This window comes from Phycodurus eques, chromosome 1 (assembly GCF_024500275.1).
Source record: "Phycodurus eques isolate BA_2022a chromosome 1, UOR_Pequ_1.1, whole genome shotgun sequence".
Classification (NCBI taxonomy): domain Eukaryota; kingdom Metazoa; phylum Chordata; class Actinopteri; order Syngnathiformes; family Syngnathidae; genus Phycodurus; species Phycodurus eques.
This window is the reverse complement of record NC_084525.1, coordinates 36,854,873-36,879,021: the sequence shown is the minus strand read 5'-3', so window position 1 is coordinate 36,879,021 and position 24,149 is coordinate 36,854,873. Positions and strand designations below refer to the sequence as shown.

The window sequence follows — 24,149 nt, the reverse complement described above, 5'->3', positions numbered from 1 at the left end:
ACTGCCTGTCACCATTAGAAAGCAAGTCATGTGGTCAAGACTGGTGTCTGGAGGCGGTGCATCGTTTCATTCCTTCCATAATTCATGATGATGATGTGTATAAACACAGCATCTGTCTATCTCCAAAACCACTAATACTCCTAGAGAGACGAGCCACGCAAATGCTCGCATGCTGCCAAGAGGACAAGGCAATGATTTGATTAGCCAGACTTTGACGTCTCCTGAAAATGTCAGCAAACTCTTCAAAGCAGCCGCCTCCTTCTTTAAGCCTTGATGAAAGGCATTCTTAGCATTCTGCGACTTCGATGTTCCCCGCTCAAAGGCACAACGTTTCCATCTGGACAGCATTACCATTTTTTATGGTTTTTCCATAAGTGGAGACAGATGCCAAACAACAAGAGGGAGACAAGTGACATTTCCCCCTCAGAGCTGCACCATCAGCTCACCAAGTCTCTGCTGCACTTTCACAGATTCCTCAGGTACTGGTTTGCACATAACATGCTATTACACATTCCCAGTTTAATAACCTGGTGCATGCAATGCTATTACTGTTTATAGAGTATAAATCATCTATGCATGTGATTTTTTAAATTATTATTATTTTTTATTTATTTTATTTTTTTAATACTTAGCTCAGTAAAATATTAGCATCTTGATCAGATTTTTTTCCAAGCTTGTCCATGCTAATATACAATCGCCTGGGGAATTTAATGTATCTCAAATCTATGCACATTCCGGTGGCTTTATTCGTTTCAGATACAGTACATGCACACACCATAGTTCTTTCCATATACACTAACTGACAAGAACATTAACTACATTTGCATAATCTAAAGTGATACACAAAATATTCTGCCTTTACAAAGACAATAAATGCTGCTAATAATATTTTTGACTGTCATAGCTATTAATTTGATAGAACGTCCCAACTACATTGGGATCAGGTTTTGTCGTTTGCAATTGTGTTTAGTACGTTATTGCATCAGAATGAAAGCTGTTTCTCATAATTTTCTAACCCTATTTAGCTACAGGGAAGCACAGTGGCCCAGTTCTGAGGTTGGGGGTTCAAATCCAGTCTCCAACTTTCCTGTGTACGGTTTCTCCCTGTGCTTGCGTGGCTTTCTCCGGGTACTCCTTTCTCTCACACTCCAAAAACAGCCATATGGGAAAAAATAATAATTAAAAAAACAAATATATATATATTATATTATTTATGATTATATTATATATATATATTATATATATATATATACACATATACATACATACATACATATATATACATATATTATATACATACATATATACATATATATATATATATATATATATATATATATATATACACACACATATATATATATATATATATATACACACATATATATAGATATATATATATATATATATATATACATATATATTATATATGTATATATATATATATATACACACACACATATATATATATATATTTTATATATATATATATATATATATATATGTGTGTGTGTGTGTGTATATATATATATATATATATATATATATGAATTTTCGCTCTTTTTTATATTGCAGCCATTTTCTGAAATCATTTAAGTTCATTTTTTTCCTCATTAATGTACACACAGGACCCCATATTGACAGAAAAAAAACTGAATTGTTGAAATTTTTGCAGATTTATTAAAAAAGAACAACTGAAATATCAGCCATAAGTATTCAGACCCTTTGCTCAGTATTTAGTAGAAGCGCCCTTTTGAGCTAATACAGCCATGTGTGTTTTTGGGAATGATGCAACAAGTTTTTCACACATGGATTTGGGGATCATCTGCCATTCCTCCTTGCAGATACTCTCCAGTTCTGTCAGGTTGGGCAGCCATTTTCAGGTCTTTCCAGAGATCCTCAATTGGGTTTTAGTCAGGGCTCTGGCTGGGCCATTCAAAAACAGTCACGGAGCTGTTCTGAAGCCACTCCTTCGGTATTTTAGCTTTGTGCTTAGGGTCATTGTCTTTTTTGAATGTTATCCCTGTACTTGGCCGCATTCATCATTTCTTCGATTGCAACCAGTCGTCCTGTTGCTGCAGCTGAAAAACACCCCCACAGCATGATGCTGCTACCACCATGCTTCACTGTTGGCACTGTATTGGACAGGTGATGAGCAGTGCCTGGTTTTCTCCACACTCGCCACTTAGAATTAAGGCCAACAATTTCTATCTTGGTCTCATCAGACCAGATAATCTTATTTCTCACCATCTTGGAGTCCTTCAGGTGTTTTTTTTTTAGCAAACTCCATGTCAGCTTTCATGTGTCTAATCTCCAGCCACAACTCTTTCCTTCACTGCCTCTGGTCCATGTTAAGTGTGGTGCACACCATGTCACCAAACGGCAAAGTGATTACTATTGGCCAACTGACTGATTGCAAGTTTGAAGACACCTGTGATCTTTTCTAGGGGTACCATAATTTTTGCCAAGGCCTGTTTCATGAGTTTTTTTTTTTTAAATAATGCTTTGAACCACTATTCAAAAGCAATGTCTAATTTTCATTGGTTAATTATTGTTAATTTTTTTATTTATTATTACTTTTGTCAGATTCAAGTGATTTCTGTGACCACTGTGGGTTTTTCTTTCATTAACCGAGAGGTACCAACAATTCTGTCCGTCCCTGTATATTTACATCGCACCTTTTTCAGAATCCATACCCAGAATCATTTGATAGTAAGTTTTAATGGTTTTAATGATGTATTGTTATTGTACGGAGACAATCACATATATTCATTCTCCCTGAAATCAAACTGACAGATATGATTATTGTCCCTGCATGTGGTTCATATTAAGATGCTAATGAAGACATCGTTTCACGCGCCATTAACTGCCGAACTCACACACACACTCAAACCTCCCTGAAGAATCAGGTCATCCCTGGAATGACCATCGTTCAGCCTATTAAGCAGATGCACGCACACACACACGCGCACATATTCAGCGTGCCTCATTACATCAGTGTGTATCCACGCCTGAACAGACCAAATGACTGATGGGAAGCAACTGGCACACTTACTGTACTTGAACGCGTCATTGCCTTTCTCCTCTATGGCGCCGTGCCCTCGCCGCCCTTCAGTACATTGAGCCGAAGCTATGGAGCTAATGGTTCATTAAAAGAAAATGGCATGTGTTTGTAAGCTAGGAGGGGAGCAAAAAATATGATGTGGGGGGTTCCAGTCATTTGTATGCGCAAGAGACCTTTGACGGAACCATGCAATTGTAAATCCCACTCCTTCTTCAACTGAGTTTCTCTTGATTGATGCATTTTCAGATGTCTCCATCCATCCTTCCATCCATTTTCTGTACCGCTTTATCCTCACAAGGGTTGCGGGCGTGCTGGACCCTACCCCAGCTATCTTTGGGCAGGAGGCGGGGTGCACCTTGAACTGGTCGTCAGCCAATCGCAGGGCACATATAAACAAACAACCATTCGCACTCACATTCACACCGACGGGCAATTTAGAGTCTTCTATCAAACTAGCATGCATGTTTTTGGGAAGTGGGAGGAAACCGGAGTGCCCGGAGAAAACCCACGCAGGCACGGGGAGAACATGCAAACTCCACACAGGCGAAGCCTGGATTTGAACCACGGTCCTCAGAACTGTGAGGCAGATGTGCTAACCAGCCGTGCCTTTCAGCTGTCTCAAAAACTAAAGCACTAAACACACAACGATTTTTAACGTCTTGGTCAGTTTTAAAATATGAGAGAGCCCACAAATGACAAGGAAAAAAAATCACTGTGTGTGCTTATGGTTCTTATAGCGTGTGGTGTACTCACGATGACCAAGACAGGACATCACACACAGCAATATCTGTCATAGTACCAATACTGACCTGTGAGAGGCAGCATGATGAAACAGGGCATCCAGACTGACAGAAAACACAAAGAAGAAGAATGTGTAGTGCTTGGAGAAGAAATAAAAAATGCTAAGTGATAGCTTATGTGGTAACTAGATTGCGATGAATGACTTGAGATGAGACAAACATTCAACATAATCAGTTGCTCCTCTATTTGTGTCCAGCAACAGTGCCAGCTTCAGCGAGCTTCCTGATTGGCTAGCGTTCCATTTCACCTCACAATCACAGAGTCCGTGGCTCAGCCAAACTTGGTGTTGACCACGTGCATAAAGAGTGCCATTTACGATTGTTGGCTCCATCCACTTTCGGAACATATCAGGGAGGAAAAATCATTCACACCACAGGGTAACGGCTCAGAAAAATCTTTCAGATACATCCGAGAATCAGGCCTTTGCTGAATTTGATAGCAAGAGAGGGAAAATGTTCATATCTGGCCCAACTATCAATACTTGCTTCATTCAAGATGACTATACCTTTTTCCTGAAAGAACAAAGGTATGAGGACAAGACACCATTACGTTGAAAGGAAGTGAACTGTTGTTCTTCATAAATAACAACAGAGAGATTAATTGAGTCCATCTGGTCTATTAGTTCTGCCTTTCCTATCTTTCATCAACTGCTGTTACCAAGCAACCTTGACACTACAGCTGCACATTTACAGTCACAGCGTGTGGTGGTGCGGTTGGGAACTGTCACTGCTTAACAGAATCCAAATAAACATGAAGCATAATAATTTTCATTCAGACATATGAGAGTTCATGTAGAGAAGGAATAAATGTATCGGCCAGTAAGACACCTTCAAACTGCTTCAAGATATTTTAGTTTGAGGGCCGCATTAATACATCTCTGACGTTTCTTGTTACCCATTAGTCGTTGCCATATTCTATTGAAACAATTTGTATTTTTTTTAATTTCAAATTACTGATATCAGACACCGCCAACCATCAAGACTGAGTCTCACTAGGAAAAGCTGTTATTTGCAGTCTGCCCTTAATTTTAGTCGGTGAAGTGAAAACCGTTACGGGAATCCTCATGTGTGCATGTATGAGAGTGGCCTGGCTGTAAATGTCAGTGCCTCACTGATTGAATGCACATTGACAAGAGATAACTTAGGGCAGCAGACCCACTGACCTAGACTCGTTGCTTACCCCAAGCTCTACTTGAGCCATGGTCTGAAATCACGTTAGCGTTGTCTTGAATTTATTTGTTACTCATTCTTGATTCTTTTCTATTATCGCATTTTGGTTCATCCATCTTACCCAGCGTACCAGAAAGATTTTGCAAATGGGGAGTTTTAAATGCTGTGCTAAATGCTATCACTGATGTTTCATCATTGGAAACTACAGTATTGCTGTGCTATGTTTTTTTTGTGTAAGGAGTATGGACATTATTACTTAATATAGTAGCCTCCTAGTAATTTTAATCACACCAAAACATTTGTAATGACATCTGCTTAAGCAGGGTGCACGTTTAACAATTTTTACATCGTAACAAAGTTTTTAAACATAAGAGACTGCGCGCAGTCATTATTTGCTTTCCACCAGTTAACCTGAATTAAAAGGCCACCAAATTAAAATTTAATATTATAAACATCAAGCAAAAACTGTCTTCAGTATACTGCTTCTCCGATAGATAGATAGATAGATAGATAGATAGATAGATAGATAGATAGATAGATAGATAGATAGATAGATAGATAGATAGATAGATAGATAGATAGATAGATAGATAGATAGATAGATAGATAGATAGATAGATAGATAGATAGATAGATAGATAGATAGATAGATAGATAGATAGATAGATAGATAGATAGATAGATAGATAGATAGATAGATAGATAGATAGATAGATAGATAGATAGATAGATAGATAGATAGAAAGAAAGAATGAATCCTGGGCTGTCATTTATGAAGGAGTTCCTAGAACAGGTTCTAAATTCATTTGTACGACTGAAATTTAGAATGTGTGTATGTACAAAAAAGTCAAGTTTATTTGTATAGACCTTAATCACAAAAGAGTCTCAGAGGGCTTCACAAGCCCACAGTTAGCAATGATTGTCGACATCCCTTTATCAAAAGTGCAGGCACCTGTCGCAACAGACACGCACAGATACTGTGGTGTCTTGTCCAACCAGTAGGGGCACTACAGAAAAAAGTGATTAGATGTGGGGTGTAGAAAAGGAAGCGAGGACGAAAACAGACAAAGAAGAAAGTGGTGTTGTAGAAGACATTAGCGTTGGGTGATGCCAACGGCTGTGCGCTAACTCAAAAATAAAGCGAAGTGAAAGGAATTACAAGCATTTTTCTTGGAAATACAACATATACACACCTCCATATAAAGTCTGCCGTGTGTAGATACAATGTGTTATTTCCTAGTATCGATACAATCGTTTGATTACCTTTTAAAACAATTTAAAGCGATATATTTTTATTCGGAAGGCTAACTTGCCGAACAAGGATCAATCCAGGGGTCATCGGCATAGAGCCATCGGGTTCCGGGTAGCCGACAAGAACCGCATGGGTAATCTGCTGGCCTGTTCGAAAAACAGCTCGCCAGTTCGAAGCGTCTAATTTTTTGGTGTTGCTATTATTAAAAAAAAAAAAAAAGAAAAACACTTACTGTTGAGCTGCATCTAACTTTTTTGTTGCTAATCTTTTTTAACTTACACTTGCATTGGTGTAAATTTGGAAATGACAATATTAAAAAAAATAGCATAGAATATTTCAAAAGTCAGCATTGTAGTGCATTACCAAACCATTGTGTTTGTGGAGACACGGAGTGGGCACATAGACATGAGGAGAGGTTTTAATAATTTGAGCAAATTCCTTATTAAAGAAATGTGTATCAAACTAGTAGCCCTTCACATTAATCAACAGCCAAAAAGGTAGGTGATGCCTGATTTCGAGTCTTCGATGAACCTAACATGCATATTTTTGGAATGTGGGAGGAAGCCTCAGTACCGTGAAAATTCCACATAAGCACATGGAAACTCTATACAGAAAAACACGAGCCCCAAACCTCAGAGCTGTGAGGCAGATGCGCTAAAGCCTATCCACATTGCTGCACAATGGTATCAGTATAAAATTTACAATAGAAATTATACACTAACAAATCTACTTTTTAATGTGTATTATTCCATATTTAATGGTCACCAGGTGCAAAATATTTTGTATTTGATTTATTAGTTAGTTAGCTGTCAACATTGGGGAATATGAAAATGAACATGACAATCAACTAAATTTGAATTTGAATGAAATAAATCTGTATGTTGTCACTTTCTGGCCCAAATGTGAGAGATTGCAATAATAGAGATTAGCCCAAATCATTGCTGTCACCCAGGTGGTGAAGCTCCACAATCTCTTGCATCAGATAGAATTTAAATGAGGACAAATGCATGTGGTTAAAAGATGGCAGAGAGGGTAAAATCCCCCACCCCCCACTCTCCCGGCAGTTTTTTGTCCTGCAGGCACAGCTTCCACACAACAGACGGGACTCCTGCTTCACAGCCTGCAGCGTAGAGCTGTTTCAGTGTAAAACAAAAACAAACAAAAAAATTTTAAAAGATGCTACCAGCCACACCAAGAGTCAAAAAATTCTGTCGCAGAAGGAAGAACAGATGTAGAACGCTGCTGTTTTCTCATTTTTGTAGTATTAACTAACACCTTGTTGCCTGAAGACTGTGAGCAGAAGAAGCCTTGGGAACAGAAGTGTCTCTTTAATAGAAAATGTGTATGTCGCTCATTGGCAATTCTGCCAAAGCAAAAAGCAATTCTGAAAGCAAAATGGGCTTTCCCATTTTAACCTCCCTCCTCTTGATAATAGGGAATGTCTTTTCTCTACAAAATGAGTGGTTATATTCACACATAATGAAATAATCCTCACTGGAAACAAATAGACTTTACACCGATTTTATCGGGCTGAGACAGACAACAGCGTAATGCCCGGATCAGACTACAAGACAAATTTGGTCTTTCACGATTGCACTGTCAGACTACTGCAATAAAATCTTGTATTCCGATACCACCACATCCCGTTTTCTTACGATCAATGGGCTTTATCTTGTCAACTCAAATGCGACCGGATCGTTACCGTGGCGAAGAGAACAAGAGTGGAGGGAGCCGACGTTATTATAAGAACAAAATGGGGGAAAACGTGTGTTGGTGGTCACTGATGCTCAGGACAGGATGTTCGTTTAAGGCTTGCTTCACGTATGTTCACGTACGTTTCATACGATACGGCTCGCAAGCAGGCAATAGAATGTTATGTAGCCTAGCAAGCTAGCGGTAACACGAACGGTTGGACGGAAACATGCCGCCGTTCTGTCAAATCATGCTCTAAAGTTTCGGTGTGGGGGAAGTAATTACAAATAAAGTAATTTAATTACAGTAAGTTAGCACCCATTATTTCTGTCATGTAATGTTGGTTTGACTTGACTGATTAGAATGCATTATCTGACTAGAACAGGTATTTCCAACCTTTATGGAGCCAAAGAACATATTTTACAATTGAAAAATCTCACGGCACACCAACAAACAAAAATGTCACAAAAAGGGGATACATTAATTACTGTATTTACTTCCTGCCATCTAATAGAAGACCATTCATTTGTTCTGTCTGTCACTATGCCTCACCGGCATAAATAGAGGAACAAAGATATATTATTTATTGTAAATATAATTTTTTGAGCAATTAAGTACACAAGTATATACAGTAAATGAACAGGTCAATTAAATAGACACATTCCTCCATCTTGTGATCGGATCGGTGATCGGTTATCGTTTTTTTAAACTCGCTGATTGGTGATCGGCCCCAAAAATCCTGATCGTGTAAAGCCTAGAAACAATCAAAGCTACATTGTAAAAACAGCCAGAACCCGACCTGGGTTCTTAGGGTTAAATATGACCTCTTAAAAGCAATCCATGTGTGCCTGCAAGTCTGCAACATAATCAATTGCTGATTTTTAAGGTTCCACTAAACAACAGCCAGAGGGCTCAATCCATTTGAACAAAACATGTATAAAACATCCAAGGCATCTCATTTTGACTGTGACTTACCTTGGTGTTTTGTCTCGATGTGTTATGTATGTTCAAATATTATACTACTTCAGGGTCCAACATTAACGGTGGCCCAGGGCCACAACGCCGCTGTGTCGGGCCACCACCTACGTATAAACACTGCCCTGCTTGGGCGAGTACAACAATAATACTTCTGGCATATATTCTTCCTAATGTGAGAAAAACTGGTTCATTAAAGTCATATCACAACTTTCTTCTTCTATTCTTTTTTATCTTAAAGTAAATGAGTTGCTCCATGCATGCATCGCACCACACTGCCCCTACGAGGCCAAGGCGCACACAGCAAGAACAGTAGATACAGTCATTGACGGTATAAAAAAACTAAGCTTTTTTTCCTGACTGTGGCAAGAAATCAGACTAAACTGTTCCTGTTTTAGGTCAATTAGGATTACCAAAATTATGTCTATTTGCTAAATGCCAGAGTAATGAGAGAATTTTTTTAGACAAGTATAATAGACATTATAGTCATAACTAAAAGCATTGGCGCATTTTTACCCAGGAATGTATTTATTATTATTATTATTTGTTATATTTTATTATTTTAATATATTATTATTTTACTTGTTACTAATTTATTTTCTGATTGTTTTAAGTTGAGCTTTGGTAGTTGAATAACTACTGAGTTTTGAAATAAATGCATAATCGTGTTTATTTAATCATGATTTTACTATCAATCAAAATATCTGTGATTATTATTTTTTTCCATGATCGCCCAGCCCTAGCGTAGCAACCCCTCCCCCTTCACACTATGCAGGCGAGAGCTGCGAAGCAAACCCAAACAAACATGTCAGATCAACAGCAATTGAAAGAGTCACAGCTAATCTATATGATCGCTATCGGCAGTGATTGGCAGATCTCCCTCATGGATTATCGGTACAGGAATCGGCAGCATAAAACCCTGATCGGAGCACACCTAATTATACATAGTGTGCACAACATCAAGACACAAGATAAAGCATTGTTGGAATGTCAGTGCTAAGTAAATATTTAATACATTTTTTAAATTATTTTATTCTTTTAAGCATTATTATTAATTTGTGCAATTGCAATGCCTTGATTTTAGTGAGATAAGTACAGAGTCACTGCCATGAATGCAGTTGTACTAATAATGTCTTAAAGGGGCTTAAATAATACAGTATAAAGGTGGTAAATATGAAATAATCAGTAAAACAATATTCTTTGCTACAGTCTGCCGCAAACTGGAGCTACTGTATCTGCTGAGCAAAAAGTCATTCAAGAAAGTTTGCTCAGGGTGATAGCACACTGTGTTGCATATAATTTTCAATTAGTTTTCTGGCTCATAAGAACTTAAGACAAATATCTAACTAAAGTTAGATATTTTTCACCTCACCAAAAACTTCCCGTGTGCACCAGTAGCGTCGTTGGACCTGTTTTTGGGGCTGCAGCACCCGCGGATAGGCGGGTGCCGCCCTGAGCAGCTGCCCGTGTCGCCCGTACCAGAAACTGCTACTACCTGAGTGACTATTGTCACACTTTGTACTATCAGGGGTTGCAAATATGTCAAGCAAGGTACCCACGCAGGTCCTGACTTGAATACAGAAGGAAACTCCCCACACTTTGTGGGGAGAGTGACACAGATAATGGAAGACAGACCCCAGAACCGATCAGAGCATTCCGGTGAGACGCTTGTTAAATCACCTCCAGTGCACTGTACCACTTGGTGAATGAGAGCTATTTGCTGAAATACAAAATTGAACCTATTTTCTGGCCCCATCACTGACTCCTTCCACAAGCTTATTAACAAAAGAATGGGGAAAACTACACGTTGATGATTCCACCCACCAAGTATAGCTAGCAATTGCAGCTGTTAATTTGATTTTGATTACATTGTTAACTCCTCAAAGAGAAATCCTTCTCTGTAATGTTTTTAATTGAAAATGATTGACTTGGCTGAAAACAGGGACCTTTTTTTGCAGTTTTGCATACTGTAACAATGTGTCCATATTTTTTTTTTTGGTGGTTAATTTTGTAAACATACTTCCTGTCTTAGTGTGCTGTATTAAAAAACAGACTGAAATAACACTACAAATGTAACGGTTTTTAACTTTTACCCAGTATTGTATTGTTTTAAAATCTGTCCAAAAACTTTACAAGCAATTTCTCAATCTTTGTCAGCTGTTTGTGAAATGTTGTGCTTGTGCAGTAAATTACTACTTATTAATAAACTAATTAATAATATTAATAGCGTTATCAAAGTACTGCTGCCAAATACAGTGGGTCCTCGGTTTACTACGACACAGACAAAACCTGCATCTGCACGCGGAAGATGAAGCCTCTGTCGCTAACTATGGTGGCAAGTAATGAAGTAAAAGTACTTTGTCTTAAGTAAGTTTTTCAAGTATCTGTACTTTACTTGAGCAGGCTATTTATTTTTCTGAGTACGTTTTCATTTTACCTTTACTCCCTACATTTGAAAACGGTTATCTGTACTATTTGAACTTTTTGTACTTTTTAAAGATTAGTTTTCAGTTGCTATGATGACCTAATTTAGCAATATTCGGTTCACAACGTTAGCAATTAGCTATGAGAACATGTTGTTTAGATAGCATAAAGGTCGAGCTAGCTAATCTCAAACAAAATGTGACATGCAAGGTGATTTTGTTTCCATCCATCCATCCATTTTCTGTACCGCTTTATCCTCACTAGGGTCGCGGGCGTGCTGGAGCCTATCCCAGCTATCTTCGGGCGAGGTGCGGGGTACATCCTGAACTGGTCGCCAGCCAATCCCAGGGCACCTATAGACAAACAACAATTCGCACTCACAGTCACACCTACGGGTAATTTAGAGTCTTCAATCAACCCACCACGCATGTTTTTGGGATGTGGGAGGAAACCGGAGTACCCGGAGAAAACCCACGCAGGCACGGGGAGAACGTGCAAACTCCACACAGGCGGGGCCGGATTTGAGCCTGCGTCCTCAGAACTGTGAGGCGGGTGTGCTAACCAGTCGCCCACCGTTCCGCCGTGATTTCGTTTTCTTCTCATTAATAGCACTATGAACATTAATAAAAGGGAATATTTTGGATGTAGACTTTTTAAAAATTTATCAAAACGGGTATTAGTAAAAGCCGGCACGATGGGCGACTGGTTAGCACATCTGCCTCACAGTTCTGGGGACTGGGGTTCAAATCTCGGCCCTGCCTGTGTGGCGTTTGGATGTTCTCCCCGTGCCTGGGTGGGTTTTCTCCGGCTCCGGTTTCCTCCCACATCCCAAAAAACATGCACGGTAGGTTAACTGAACACTCTAAATTGCCTGTAGGTGTGAATGTGAGTGCTAATGGTTGTTTATTTCTATGTGGCCTGCGATTGGCTGCAACTTACACCCAGTCACATGACTTCATCAAAAAGGGCTAGAACCGCCACTGCCGAAACAAATATGTACTCCCATGGACCATTTCTTCTTTCCACGTCACAATCGCCATTCAGCAGCCCCGCCCTTAACAGTCCACGCTCAAGAGTACAGATATAAACGAAAATATCAGTATGAAACGGTAACAAAACAAAAACTAAAAAAAAAACAGAACAATTCCTTACCTCCGTGCTTGGCTCGCACCCAAAAGGGGCGCCGTTCGTAACCACGAAGCGTCGTCGGTTGAGACCGTGCAGTGAGGACTCCCTGCTGTATTTGTATCCATTTGTGACAGTTCCAACCAGGAGGGGGCGCCATCAGAGCAGAAAGGCCCGCAGTGTGCTGCGTGTGGGAAGAGGCGAGCAGGCGAGCAGAAGAGGCCACAGGAGGAGGGAGGGAGGGAGGGAGCCACTTATTGGTTCCCGTCGCCCTATAAGAGCGTGTGCGAGACGTTTGCGCCGGCTTCCAGCAGGCGCGGACAACTCGGGTGAGTCGGTCGGCCAGGCGGCGTCAAACATTCACACGCGCTACGCCGTGGATTTGTTTTCCAATCATATTCGCTCCCCGGCGGGAATCAATGAAGGAAAGACGTCCGTGTCAGAAACTCTCGGTGAAATCCGCCATGGATCCTAGTCCTAGTGTTAAGTGTAAGATCGTGGTGGTGGGAGACAGCCAGTGCGGAAAGACCGCGCTCCTTCACGTGTTCGCCAAGGACTGTTTCCCCGAGGTGAGAATTATTTTGACTATAGACCTGCGTGCTCCAAAAACGATGGCAATGGCATGCATGGGTTCAGTGGTGTGGCGATGCAGTGATTTGTGTCCTAACATTGCGCACTGTTTTTGCTCCTGGCAGAGTTATGTCCCCACTGTGTTTGAGAACTACACGGCCAGTTTTGAAATCGACACACAGAGGATTGAACTCAGCTTGTGGGACACCTCAGGTAACAACTGCATTTATGTGCATATCTCTGCTGAAATCGCTAGAAAGTCCCAACACAATGCCTTCCCGTAGGAAGTAATGGCGATTAAAACAAAGTAGGCCATCTTTGCTTTGATGAAATGTGTATGGTGATGCTGGAGTGTTTTGCCTCTGATTGGAATCCCCTTACCTTTGTTGTGTTGGGCCTACGTTGAGGCTGCTCCTTCTTTTAAAATAATAGTTAAAAAAAGAAAAGGAAAAAGCAAAACACACAGTCCTTAAATGCTGGCTGAACAGATGTATTGTGAGGAACGTCTCGTGATGTCACACATGACTGTGGTTTTGTGCAACTTTAGATTAATAGCTTTCCTGAAATTCACCTCACTGTACACGCTGTGAGTAGATTGTAGTGTGTTCCCCTGATGTGGTCCAACATGTAGCCTGAGCAAAGTATTTACATTTTCACATGAAATGTTGATATGATTATATGTGCCCTGCGATTGGCTGGCGACCGGTTCTGGGTGTACCCTGCCTCTCGCCCACAGTCAGCTGGGATAGATAGGCTCCAGCACGCCCGCGACCCTAGTGAGGAGAAACGGTACTGAAAATGGATGGATGGATGAATCTGAACCATTTGGATCAACTTGTGAAGCCCAAGTAGGAAAACAAAAAGAGACACAATGGTCATTATACATCTGGATAACAGACTTTTTGAAATCTGCCTGGTTTTGGGAAATGTCAAGGCTTGCAACATATGTACTGGCTCTTCATTTTTTAATCTCTTGTTTTGTAGACTGTGATCATGGGCCAAATTAGCTACAGCATCCTGTATGTGTGTGTGTGGGGGTGGGGAGGTGTATAAACAACCCCTCTCACATCCATCAATGCCTGAGCAGTGAAAAGCATAGCATTCAGTCAGTCTACCAGGCGCAAGCGAGTGCAGCATATGTTGCATGCGTATTGGAGGTGAGGAAGTGGGGACAGGGGTTCTGGAAATGGTTACGGGTGGGGCCAAGCAGACAGCCAGCTGTTGCTCTTCTCTGGTTTGGAATTCCTCAGTGGTGTTTGACTGACTTTTTTTTTTTCTTTTTCTTTTTTTAGACCTCAAAATACTCATTTGCCTTAAAGAGACGACTGCAAACAGGCGAATCTTTCTTGAAGTAGAGCAGCGTAGGTAGGACATATTTCCTTGAGGGAAATAGGAGAAGAAACATCTGTCAAATACTGCTCACATTTGAAATTCCTTCACGCCCACTGTTTGTGTGACTTGTGAAAGGCGAAGAAAAGAGTGCGTTTTATTGCAGTGTTGGGCAGTTGCCCATAGACATCTTTCTTTTTGCTCTGTCATAGAACTATGTTTGTGTCTTTTGAGTGTGTGTGTGTGTGTGTGTGTGTGTGTTTGGGGAGGTGTTTCCTTTCAGATCAGTCATTGTGAGATGGCACCCGGACCCCACCTCAATTTAAACCCCCACCCAGGCTCACACGCGCTTGCTGATAGAGCCTTGGCCGCCCTATCGATCCATTATACGCTACGTCCTTGTGTGCAGTCAAACAAAGACCAGCAGGCACTTAGATAAAGAGCCGGCCGGACACAGAAATTAAGTCAAACAGAGCCCCCAGCCCCCACTAGAAAACACCTACACACACATATGGTGGGGGCTCTTTGTTGTGCCCTGATGGGCAATCTAATAAGGAATGTGTGTTTAACGATAGAGCGCGAGATAGAGTGCGAGATAGGACTAATTCAGATCATTAAGGCAAACTGCCTTCCATTTGCCGATGCTTTCTTGTTGTCTTATCGGACTTCATTCTAGTGAGCACTATTATATTGTGTGCACACCTGCAGTATGAGCCCAGTTCAAAGTAGGACTCCGATGAGCCCCCCCACATAGCATCATGTATATCCAGGAATATGCTCCCATTTCCATGTATATCCAGGAATATGCTCCCATTTCCTGTCCACAGCCATTGTTGCAGTGGGTCGCATTTTCAGGCTTGAATTAGAGCTGCATGTCTGGCATTCCACAGACTAAAGGTTTAGCTCTCCCATGGATAAAGAACCCTATTGTATCCTGAAGTCCGGATCCTTAGCAGGGTGAAATTGAAGTGGCGTGTTTCACTAGTCCTACCTTGTTTGCACGGGGAAATTGAATCGGGGCTGAATTAGCCAATTGGCAGGAGAATCCACAATACACACAAAAAAAAAGGCAGAGCCCTCAGCCTCACCTTTTTGTGAGCAGCATTGTGTTAGAACTATTTTACTAAAAAACAAGAACATTCAATTGTATTGTTTAACTGGGTAAATGTCTGTCTCCTTTTTTTTTACTGGAGGTGGGTATCTATGAAGATGGTCAAGCTAAATCCCCTCACAGAGTTTTGCAAAAATATATGTGAATAGTTTTGTGTAATCCTGTTAAAATAACAAACAACAAATGCAACTGAAAAATGGTGGCGTTCAGCTGAGTTAAACATTGCCTCGTGTTGTGGTGCGTTTTATTATAAATGTGCCTATTGTTTCTTGTGCTGCTTTGTAATGTCAGGGTTAACAGATAGCATCGTGTACCCTTTGTGTCACAGTTGAGAGTGATATATAAGCTCTGTGGGCCTAAATTGCAGAACTTACCCATCACTCTTGCCACAGGTGGTTCAACACCTCTGTACCACACGCACACATTCTCTGCCCCTCTGCTGAAGTTTAGCTATGCATTAAATCAGCAGGTCTTTCCATACCTCTTTTGTTGCTAACTCCATGACAGTCTGTTTGTATTAGATCACACACTATCTGTGTCAGCAAGCCAGTGTTGTCTACAGAGTTTACAGGCCAATAGGATGGAATAAAAAAAAAAATGTAAAACTTTTTAAAAACTAGCATCAGAGCACCCGGTCATGTAAGATAATGTGGCGCTTGTCATTGCAGTTGCTGTGAAGGGAAACAAGCCAGAAAATAGAGACAAGGCCAAGTATGTATCTTCTTAGATTTACAGGTCCTCTGAGAACAATGACAGCAGCTATTAATGACAATCACCCAGGTGGGTGTGTATTTCTGTCCATGTGAGTTTATGCTGGTGTGAAAACCGTTGGGATGAAGGGGTCTGACTTCCCTTTTTCCCCATTTCAACTTCTTGTCGGTGTAATGTCCTCAGACTTTGTTTTTCTTTTCACCGGTTTGCTAAAAGCAATTTTTGTCTACAATTTCTACTATCTCCGTGTCCCTTTCAGTCACGGGAGTCTTGTCACTGGGTCTTCCCAGTGATTGGTTCCAGCAACTGAAGAAAGGAGAGAAAAGAAAACGTTGAAGCAATTTGATGTGGTCGTGATTTAAACAAGACAGCTATGAAAGATGGGAAATAAATTCCTGTGGTTGATCCCCAATTCTTCCTTGCCATAAAGAGACAATCATTTTGGCTAAGAGTTAGAACTTTTGCTTAAATACTTAAACACGTAATAGATGTCTTCCCGGAATGATCCACATGCAGAGAGTGATTGGGAAAACAAGACTGGACATTTCTTCTGAAACACATTATGTGGCGAGCATGACATGAGAAGAATGTGGTCTGTGTAGTCTCTGGCATGACAGTGAACGTGTGAGGCTTTCACATTAAAATTGGTTGCGGCCACTGGGACACACCAAAGCACCTTTTCCATCCACCCATACAGTTTAAGTACTTTCATTATGGAACAAAAGTAGTCAAAGTTACCAAAACCACTCATCTGACATGGTATTCTAGCCGGTGGTATGGTACCCATTGATTGATTTATAGAGATTAATCATTCCACTGTGAAAATGAGAATAAAATAATAAACAACATGAAGAAGAAAAAAGGAACACCACATTCTGGATACCCTCCATTTTTGGCTTTAGTTTACTGAGTTGCGGTCTTCTTTGTTGAACTCACTCGCAGGTTACACTCTGTCGCACTGCAGCGATTCCAAAATATTTGCGTAGCTGACACAGCTATCACTCTGTAGCCTGCACACCCTGTGGTGGAAACATCAACCAGATCAGTGAAATGCCCGATACTGTACTGTGGCAAGCTGAACTGGAGCACTTGGTGGAAATGTTTTCACAGAACCGGCCCCCCGGATTAACATTTGGAAACCGTAATATTGTGGAACGCAGGCTTGCAACCGGAGCGCAACGGGGCTGATTACCTCAAACATCACACACCCCATAATATTTCAACATAAATGCACAGTTATCCACTTCTTTAATGTGCTGCCAAGATTACCTCCAATACCACAGAGCGGTCCATCATAGGGTATATTTTACTCTGGTTTAAAAAAAAAAAAATAAGTGTTCTGCAGAGAGCATTGATGGTTCACTATATGGAAAGACCCCTTAATAAATTCATAAATCAGAGCTTGAGCTAGAGCTCTTAGCTACCCTCAAGTCGATCCCTTGGTTTTAGGTCCTACAACATAATTCTTCAGCAGACTGATATTTTGGAAAATCCTAATTTGATAGAGGCCCAGTGTCCATATAGTGTATTTGGACAGTGTTTATACAAATGTCAACTGTTAAACTATGGCATGTTATGTGTACTACACAATATTGGGCAATCAATTCTTGTACTTATTCATCACTTTAAAGTGTTTTCATTCATTATTATTTTTTACATTTCGCACACAGACAGAAAGATGAGCAGCCTGACACACATGCTCCCTCACGAGACACTGGCGGCTCTCCCAATGGGTGACTGGGTTCATGTTTCCATCAGCCAGTGTCACTGTTTTATTTTGCCTGAAAGGAAGAATGGATTGTTTAAATGTCCCCCCCCCCCCCAACCCCCAAGACTGTTTGAATTAAGAGAGTAAAGTGTGTGTGTGCATTCCTGGCTGTTCAGTGTTTGGAAACGGACCTCCCAAGGGAGACTTCAATTCCCCATAACAAAATTCCCCAGATTTTTGGCAGCCATTTGTGTGTGGTCGGCCATAACTTGTCATGTGATCTTGACTCACCTTGACATTACACAACCCCCCCCAGCACTTCCTGACCATGATGTCTGTCGGGGAGAAAGGGCGTCTCCACTGCATATGGCTTCAATTTGAGGAGGGAGTACGTAGTTTTCTCACTCTGAGGTTCTGTTTCGCTGCAGTATTTTTCTTCTCTCGAGAAGCATCTTGTCATAGTCAGCACATATTTTGCATTATTTGTTTTCCTCATTTGATTGCTATGGCTTGTCATTTGACCAACTGAAGTGCATTGCTTTATTCATTCGTCGTTGTTTTTGGAGATCCTGAATGGGATCATCCCTTAAATGATGAACACTTCACACTATTCCAGTTAGTAAAAAAAAAAAAAAAAAAAAAAAAGTGTCTGATAGTGTCTGCTTTCCTTTTTCTTTCCTGATGATACTGGATCTATGTTTGGCTGATCCCAAAATAACTTCAATGGAGATGTGTTTGCCTCAGTTGCTCACCTGTTTTTTATAATGTATGAATGTACCACAAATGAAAACTTGCTTGCAGGAAGAAAGCTACCAGATCAATGATTTTAGACTTTTTTTTTTTTAATGATTACCAAAAGTCACAACGTATGGACCAACTCACAAACCGATTGCACAGCATTAGAGAAATATTAAATATGACAATACTCAAATTTGCGAAACAACAATGCTGTTGTGGCCACAGGAACCACTGTCACAGAATATCTGTTTTTTAATTTGATTTTTATTTTTTTCCAGCACACCTTAAAAGAGGGTGTGTGTCATGTTCACATACATTAATGCGTTTAATCCAGCTTCTCTGTTCTTTCTTTCAGGCTCTCCGTACTACGACAACGTGAGGCCTCTTTCGTATCCAGATTCAGATGCAGTGCTAATCTGCTTTGACATCAGTCGCCCCGAAACCCTTGACAGCGTACTGAAGAAGGTCAGTTGTCTTTGATATAATTGTCTCTTGATTAAGGCCTTCTAAGTGTGTTGACAATATAGGCTTTATTTGTGTTTGATCTGCTGGCAAGAAGCCTGTGTTACATTGATCTGGATGAAAAGTCTGTACTCAGTCAAGTTATCATGTGGCAGTCTGTTACATACAGTAGCTGAAAAGAAGGAAGTGACAAATTTCCACTGATGTGATATGGAACTGTGGAGCTGCTTTCGTTCTTTTTTTCATCTGTTGATGGTGGATGTTCAGGCTGACTTCCACATGTTAGCCTGCTGTGTATAAATAACATTGGTCATCAGGTTGGTGGCATGTCTGCTCCTCGGAAACGGGTTCGCTCAAAAAAAGAAAAGGATTTTCCAAAACATATAAACATGCTAGTCTTTTTTTTTTTTTTTTTTGCACAAAGCAGTGAACAATTTAAAGTGCAACCAAACTGGTGAAAAAAATGTATTGTAAATTTGGCACAACAGGGAGAAGAGTCTTGTTAACGAGGCTGACAATGAATGAATAAAAAAATTGCAAATTATGTGAAATCAGGCTTCAAAATGGTCAAGAATTGAGACACTCTTTCAGCTTCCAGACCCTGTGGGCATGTGTCATGAGAGCTCTGAAAATCCCACTTCTCTTGTCAATGAAATACACGTACCATCTTCCTTCTCTCGCGGGTCCTTTCCAGCAACCGAGATATCACACGCTTTCACGGGCTGCAGAGAAACAGCCTCAGAGCTGCCATAATGACCATAAACAAAGTCGCCAGGACAGTTTTCCTGCAGATTTGTGGCTGCGAATGGTGCTCCATAAGCATCAAAAGCCGCGTGATGCTCACCAGTCCCCAGGATGAAGTTTTCCCTCATCTTCCTTGCGGGGAAGGTGGCTGTGAGGCTAACGGAACTAACGCTGTTGTGTTGGACCTCCAGCGGCTTCTCTAGGCGCTGGCAATGGGCCGCGGGTCGGTGGATCTCGTCCGTTTCACCGCTGCCTCGCAACACAACGTGCATGGGTGCCGGATGCCAAGACACGTTGCCCAAATAACACAAAACACCTTACACTTGAGGGAAGATATTTTTTTTTTCCAAGTTGTGGGCATAGTATCATGACCAATTGCCCCCTATATTTGGTAGAACTGGGTAAAGTTATTTATGAACAAGGAAGTGCAATCCCGCAAAATGGCCCCTTCATGGAATAAGGGCGCTGGGTGTTTGCATAGTGGGGTAAAGGCCCCAACCCCGTGATGTCACGGTGCTAGGTTTTAGACCCGCCCACAAAATCAGTAAAATCTAGAAGGTGAAAGAGTTTTAAGCCTTACCTCAACAATTCAGTACTATATTGTTCTCAGTCTTTGCACGTTTTTAGCACTTCAAATATATTTAATGTACTGTATTTAGAAACAAAACATGAAAATGAGCGCTTTAAAAAAACATTTTTTTCTTTTTTTTTTTAATATTTATTTGTATCTTTTACCGGTACTAGACTCAGAAGGGAGGAGGTGGATTGTAACACACAAGGAGCACATCCAGTTGTTTATCACCTGTACAGTTAAATAGTAACAACATTTGTAAAATTATGAGAAGGTGTCTGTCACATTAATAGTGTATGTCAGGTGGCCTGTGTGTTCTACTAGGGTCATTGTGCAGTACCATTCCCTTTTTAGTTGTCTTTGAACTTGATCCCCTGATTGAGTCACCTGGGCCTGAGGCACTTTAGTCTCAGATTAAAGCCCTGAGGGAATCTCCGTCCATCACAGAGCGTCTATTGTTGGCAGGAAGGAAACATGGAGATTATTTGTAGCCTGCCTTCACTCCTGGGTTCAAAGCTTTGTGGGGCTAGAGGAAGTTGTAGCTCTGACCTTTGCACCTCAAAATCCAGATAGAAATCAACCTTTCCCAAGAAGAACCAGCAGACATTTAATATATGAGCCTACTGCATCAGTTCAGTGTCCTTAATTGAGACTTTGTTTCTTTCTCCATAGTGGAAGGGAGAGATACTGGAGTTTTGTCCCAACACTAAGATACTGTTGGTTGGCTGTAAATCAGACCTGCGCACTGACCTGAACACGCTAGTGGAGCTCTCGAACCACCGGCAGACACCCGTGTCTTATGACCAGGTACACGCAAAATTTGGAATGGCACATTATTCAAAATAATTTTTTTTGTAACCTTTCTTTAAGATGGAAAATCAGAACGTCCCCATCCATCACTAACCATACTCGCCTCCTTCCTCCACAGGGCTCCAACATGGCCAAGCAGATCTCAGCGCCGTACATCGAGTGCTCGGCACAGCAATCAGAGAACAGTGTGCGGGACATTTTCCATGTGGCCACACTGGCCTGCATCAACAAAAATGGCAAAAATGTAAAGCGTAGCAAGACCGCCCGCGCCAGCAAGAGGATTTCACATATGCCCGGCAGGCCCGACCTGGCAGCTGTAGCCTCAGACCTCCGCAAGGATAAGGCCAGAAGTTGCTCTGTCATGTGACTGATCGAACTGAGCGGGAATATACTGATAGAATTGGGGACTGAGCATGGAGCAAGCAGGATTATATGGGGAATGCCTCTTTCCTGCATGAGAAAGACCCATTTTGTGTCCGGAAAGGGGGTTTATAAGCTTCAATTTATTTACAAGTTCCTGGATTACGCTGCATCAATAAGTCAAAATAGCAACCCGCTCAGCACAGACCCCTTCCCCGCTGTCGAGGAAGCTATCTGTCAGCGTGATACCTGCTCAGAAAGTGGCTTACTTCCTGCTTCCTGCAGGAGGGCAAAGCAGACGCAGAAAAGCCCACAGGAACTAAGATGGAGAAGTAATGTCATTGGGACACTCATGAGAACATGTGACATTATGATGATGCCATGGTTGGGTGGGGTTAAAGGAGGTGCTGACGTGGTTGGTTGGCGCTGCTTTCTTTGCTCACAGGGCTTCAGAGTAACACACTGTCACTGTGCTTCAGTTCTGTGTCGAACCAACTGAAGCACATGACAGCCCTGCACAATTAAGATGCTGTTTGTTCCGTCTACAATATGTTGTATAATGTGAAGTCATTGGTGTATAACAGTGTCCCTTTCCCATGATCAGTTGTTCTGGAAATCGCATGTCTGCAGAAGGGTTGGGTGTTTGAATAAATGTTCGGTAACATGAAGGATCAATTAGGTTTAGATTTATTTAACATTCATTTTATCCATTGATTTTCCTTACCGCTTATCCTCATTAGGGTCGCTGGTGTGCTGTGGCCTATCAAAGCTGACTCTGGGCGAGAGGTGGGTACACCCTGAAATTTCTATGTGCCCTGCGTTTGGCTGGCGACCAGTTCAGGGTGTACCCCGCCTCTCGCCCGAGGATAGCTGGGCTAGGCTCCAAGCACGCCTGCGACCCTAGTGAGGAGAAGCGGTACAGAAAGTGGATGGATGGAAGTTCCTTCAGCCTCAGGATTCTTCTTGAGAAATGGGCATGTCAACATGTGATAGCAACCTAGTGACAGCTGAAGGCTCCCAAGGTACCAAAGATGAGGGTGCTCCAGCCTATAGAGGCCATCCATCATTCCATCCCCTGTACACCAGTCTGTGGTGTCAGCAGATATTGATTACAATCGTTGTGTTAGTCCTGCACTAAACTTCCCTCTCTTGCTGTTTACCCCTTTTGTTTTTTGTTCCCCCCCCCCCATGTTTTGACAGCTAACTGGTTGGATCTCAAAGAGGCCAACTTGTGAAATCTATAGTCTCCATTGCCTCAAGAAGTAAAAGCTAATCTAAAAAAATATATAAAAAATACAAATGTAGATTTAACACTGTAAAGCTACAGCAATATATGCAATTATTCTCTGACAACCGGCGGTGGTGCATTTATTCATGAAGTGGCCTGTGTAGGGCATGAAGGAGAGTGAGCGCTAACCAAATTTGTGATAAGCATTAGAATTTTACCCTATAAATCTCAATCGAATATCTTTTTTTTTTTTTTTTTTTTTTTTTTTTTTAATTACTTACTGTAATCCAATTAACATTGGCAAGGTTCTTTGCTTTCAGTATCAATGAGTTAAATCAAAACAAACCGTCAATTTAGCAGTCTTTTGTAGGCCACAATGTCGACTTGCTCTGCCAGTTGATTAACCCTTCAATTTCCTATGTGCTTCTAGCCAATGGTGTATTCTAAGATTATGTTTAACTAAATATCAAGTCATCCAGGGTCAACTGTACACCTCCAGGAGAGAGCAGCAAGTGCTAATGTTGCCTTAATGTACAGCGCTGTTAACATGTTAGCTTGGTTATTTATCAAGGTAACAGATTTGTTCCTTGTATCTTTGTTTGCGCCTCAAGACACCCTGCTGCTGCGTCATCAGGGTCTAGGTTAAAAAATGTCAATGTGCTGAGGGCCAGTGTTGGAGCAAATAAATGTACCTTTTTTTTCTTTTAAATTTTTTTTTTTTTTTTTTTTTTTTTACCCACTGGTAATGACGTGCTCGTAATGTAACTTTCAAAACGTCCAAGTTAATGCCAGAGGTCTGAACCAAATGTTTGATTTCATGTTGTCTCCTGCATGCGTGTATTTTCATGTTTTCTCCAGTCCTGATGTCACCTTGCCGATATTGTTGCCACAATATTTATTGAATTGTATATTTTCCTTTTAAAATAAATGAAAATTAAATTGAAGGTCAAAGTGTTTTTGTCTGTTCACTGGAGGATGTTCATTAGGGTCATGGTAATTGTTTTTTGTTTGTTTTTTTAGTTCAGTTACACCTGTCTTTCATTTGATGCAAAGAGATTACAATTACTATGAAAACAAATTTGCTTTCACTTAGGAAAAAGCTGCTGAGTGAATTTTGGCACGTTGAACCACTTTTTTCAAGGTCAATATGAACTTTGACTCTTCCATTTACTCACTCATGAATACTAAACCTTTTCTACAATCCAAAACCAACTAAATCTTTTATTCAGTGGAAATGTGTGATTATGCACACTCGTGACACTTCCCACCACTCCCATCAAGTTTCCTCCAACATGACATGACAGC

General features: G+C 41.0%; 1 protein-coding gene across 1 annotated transcript; it reads left to right on the top strand.

Moving 5' to 3' along the window:
- The first annotated feature begins 12,818 nt into the window (after window positions 1–12,818).
- On the top strand, window positions 12,819–23,727 carry rnd3a (Rho family GTPase 3a). The gene is made up of 5 exons (XM_061690802.1): window positions 12,819–13,071; window positions 13,198–13,285; window positions 19,025–19,134; window positions 21,119–21,253; window positions 21,375–23,727. The coding sequence occupies exons 1-5, from the start codon at window positions 12,922–12,924 to the stop codon at window positions 21,621–21,623; spliced, it is 732 nt and encodes a 243-aa protein (XP_061546786.1). The 5' UTR covers window positions 12,819–12,921; the 3' UTR covers window positions 21,624–23,727.
- The last annotated feature ends 422 nt before the right edge of the window (window positions 23,728–24,149 follow it).

Coding starts and splice junctions, on each gene's coding strand:
- rnd3a (XM_061690802.1), top strand. CDS start 12,922: ATGAAGGAAAGACGTCCGTGTCAGAAACTCTCGGTGAAATCCGCCATG. Junction 19,135..21,118: donor TTGACAGCGTACTGAAGAAG/GTCAGTTGTCTT, acceptor CTTTCTCCATAG/TGGAAGGGAGAGATACTGGA. Junction 21,254..21,374: donor CACCCGTGTCTTATGACCAG/GTACACGCAAAA, acceptor CTTCCTCCACAG/GGCTCCAACATGGCCAAGCA.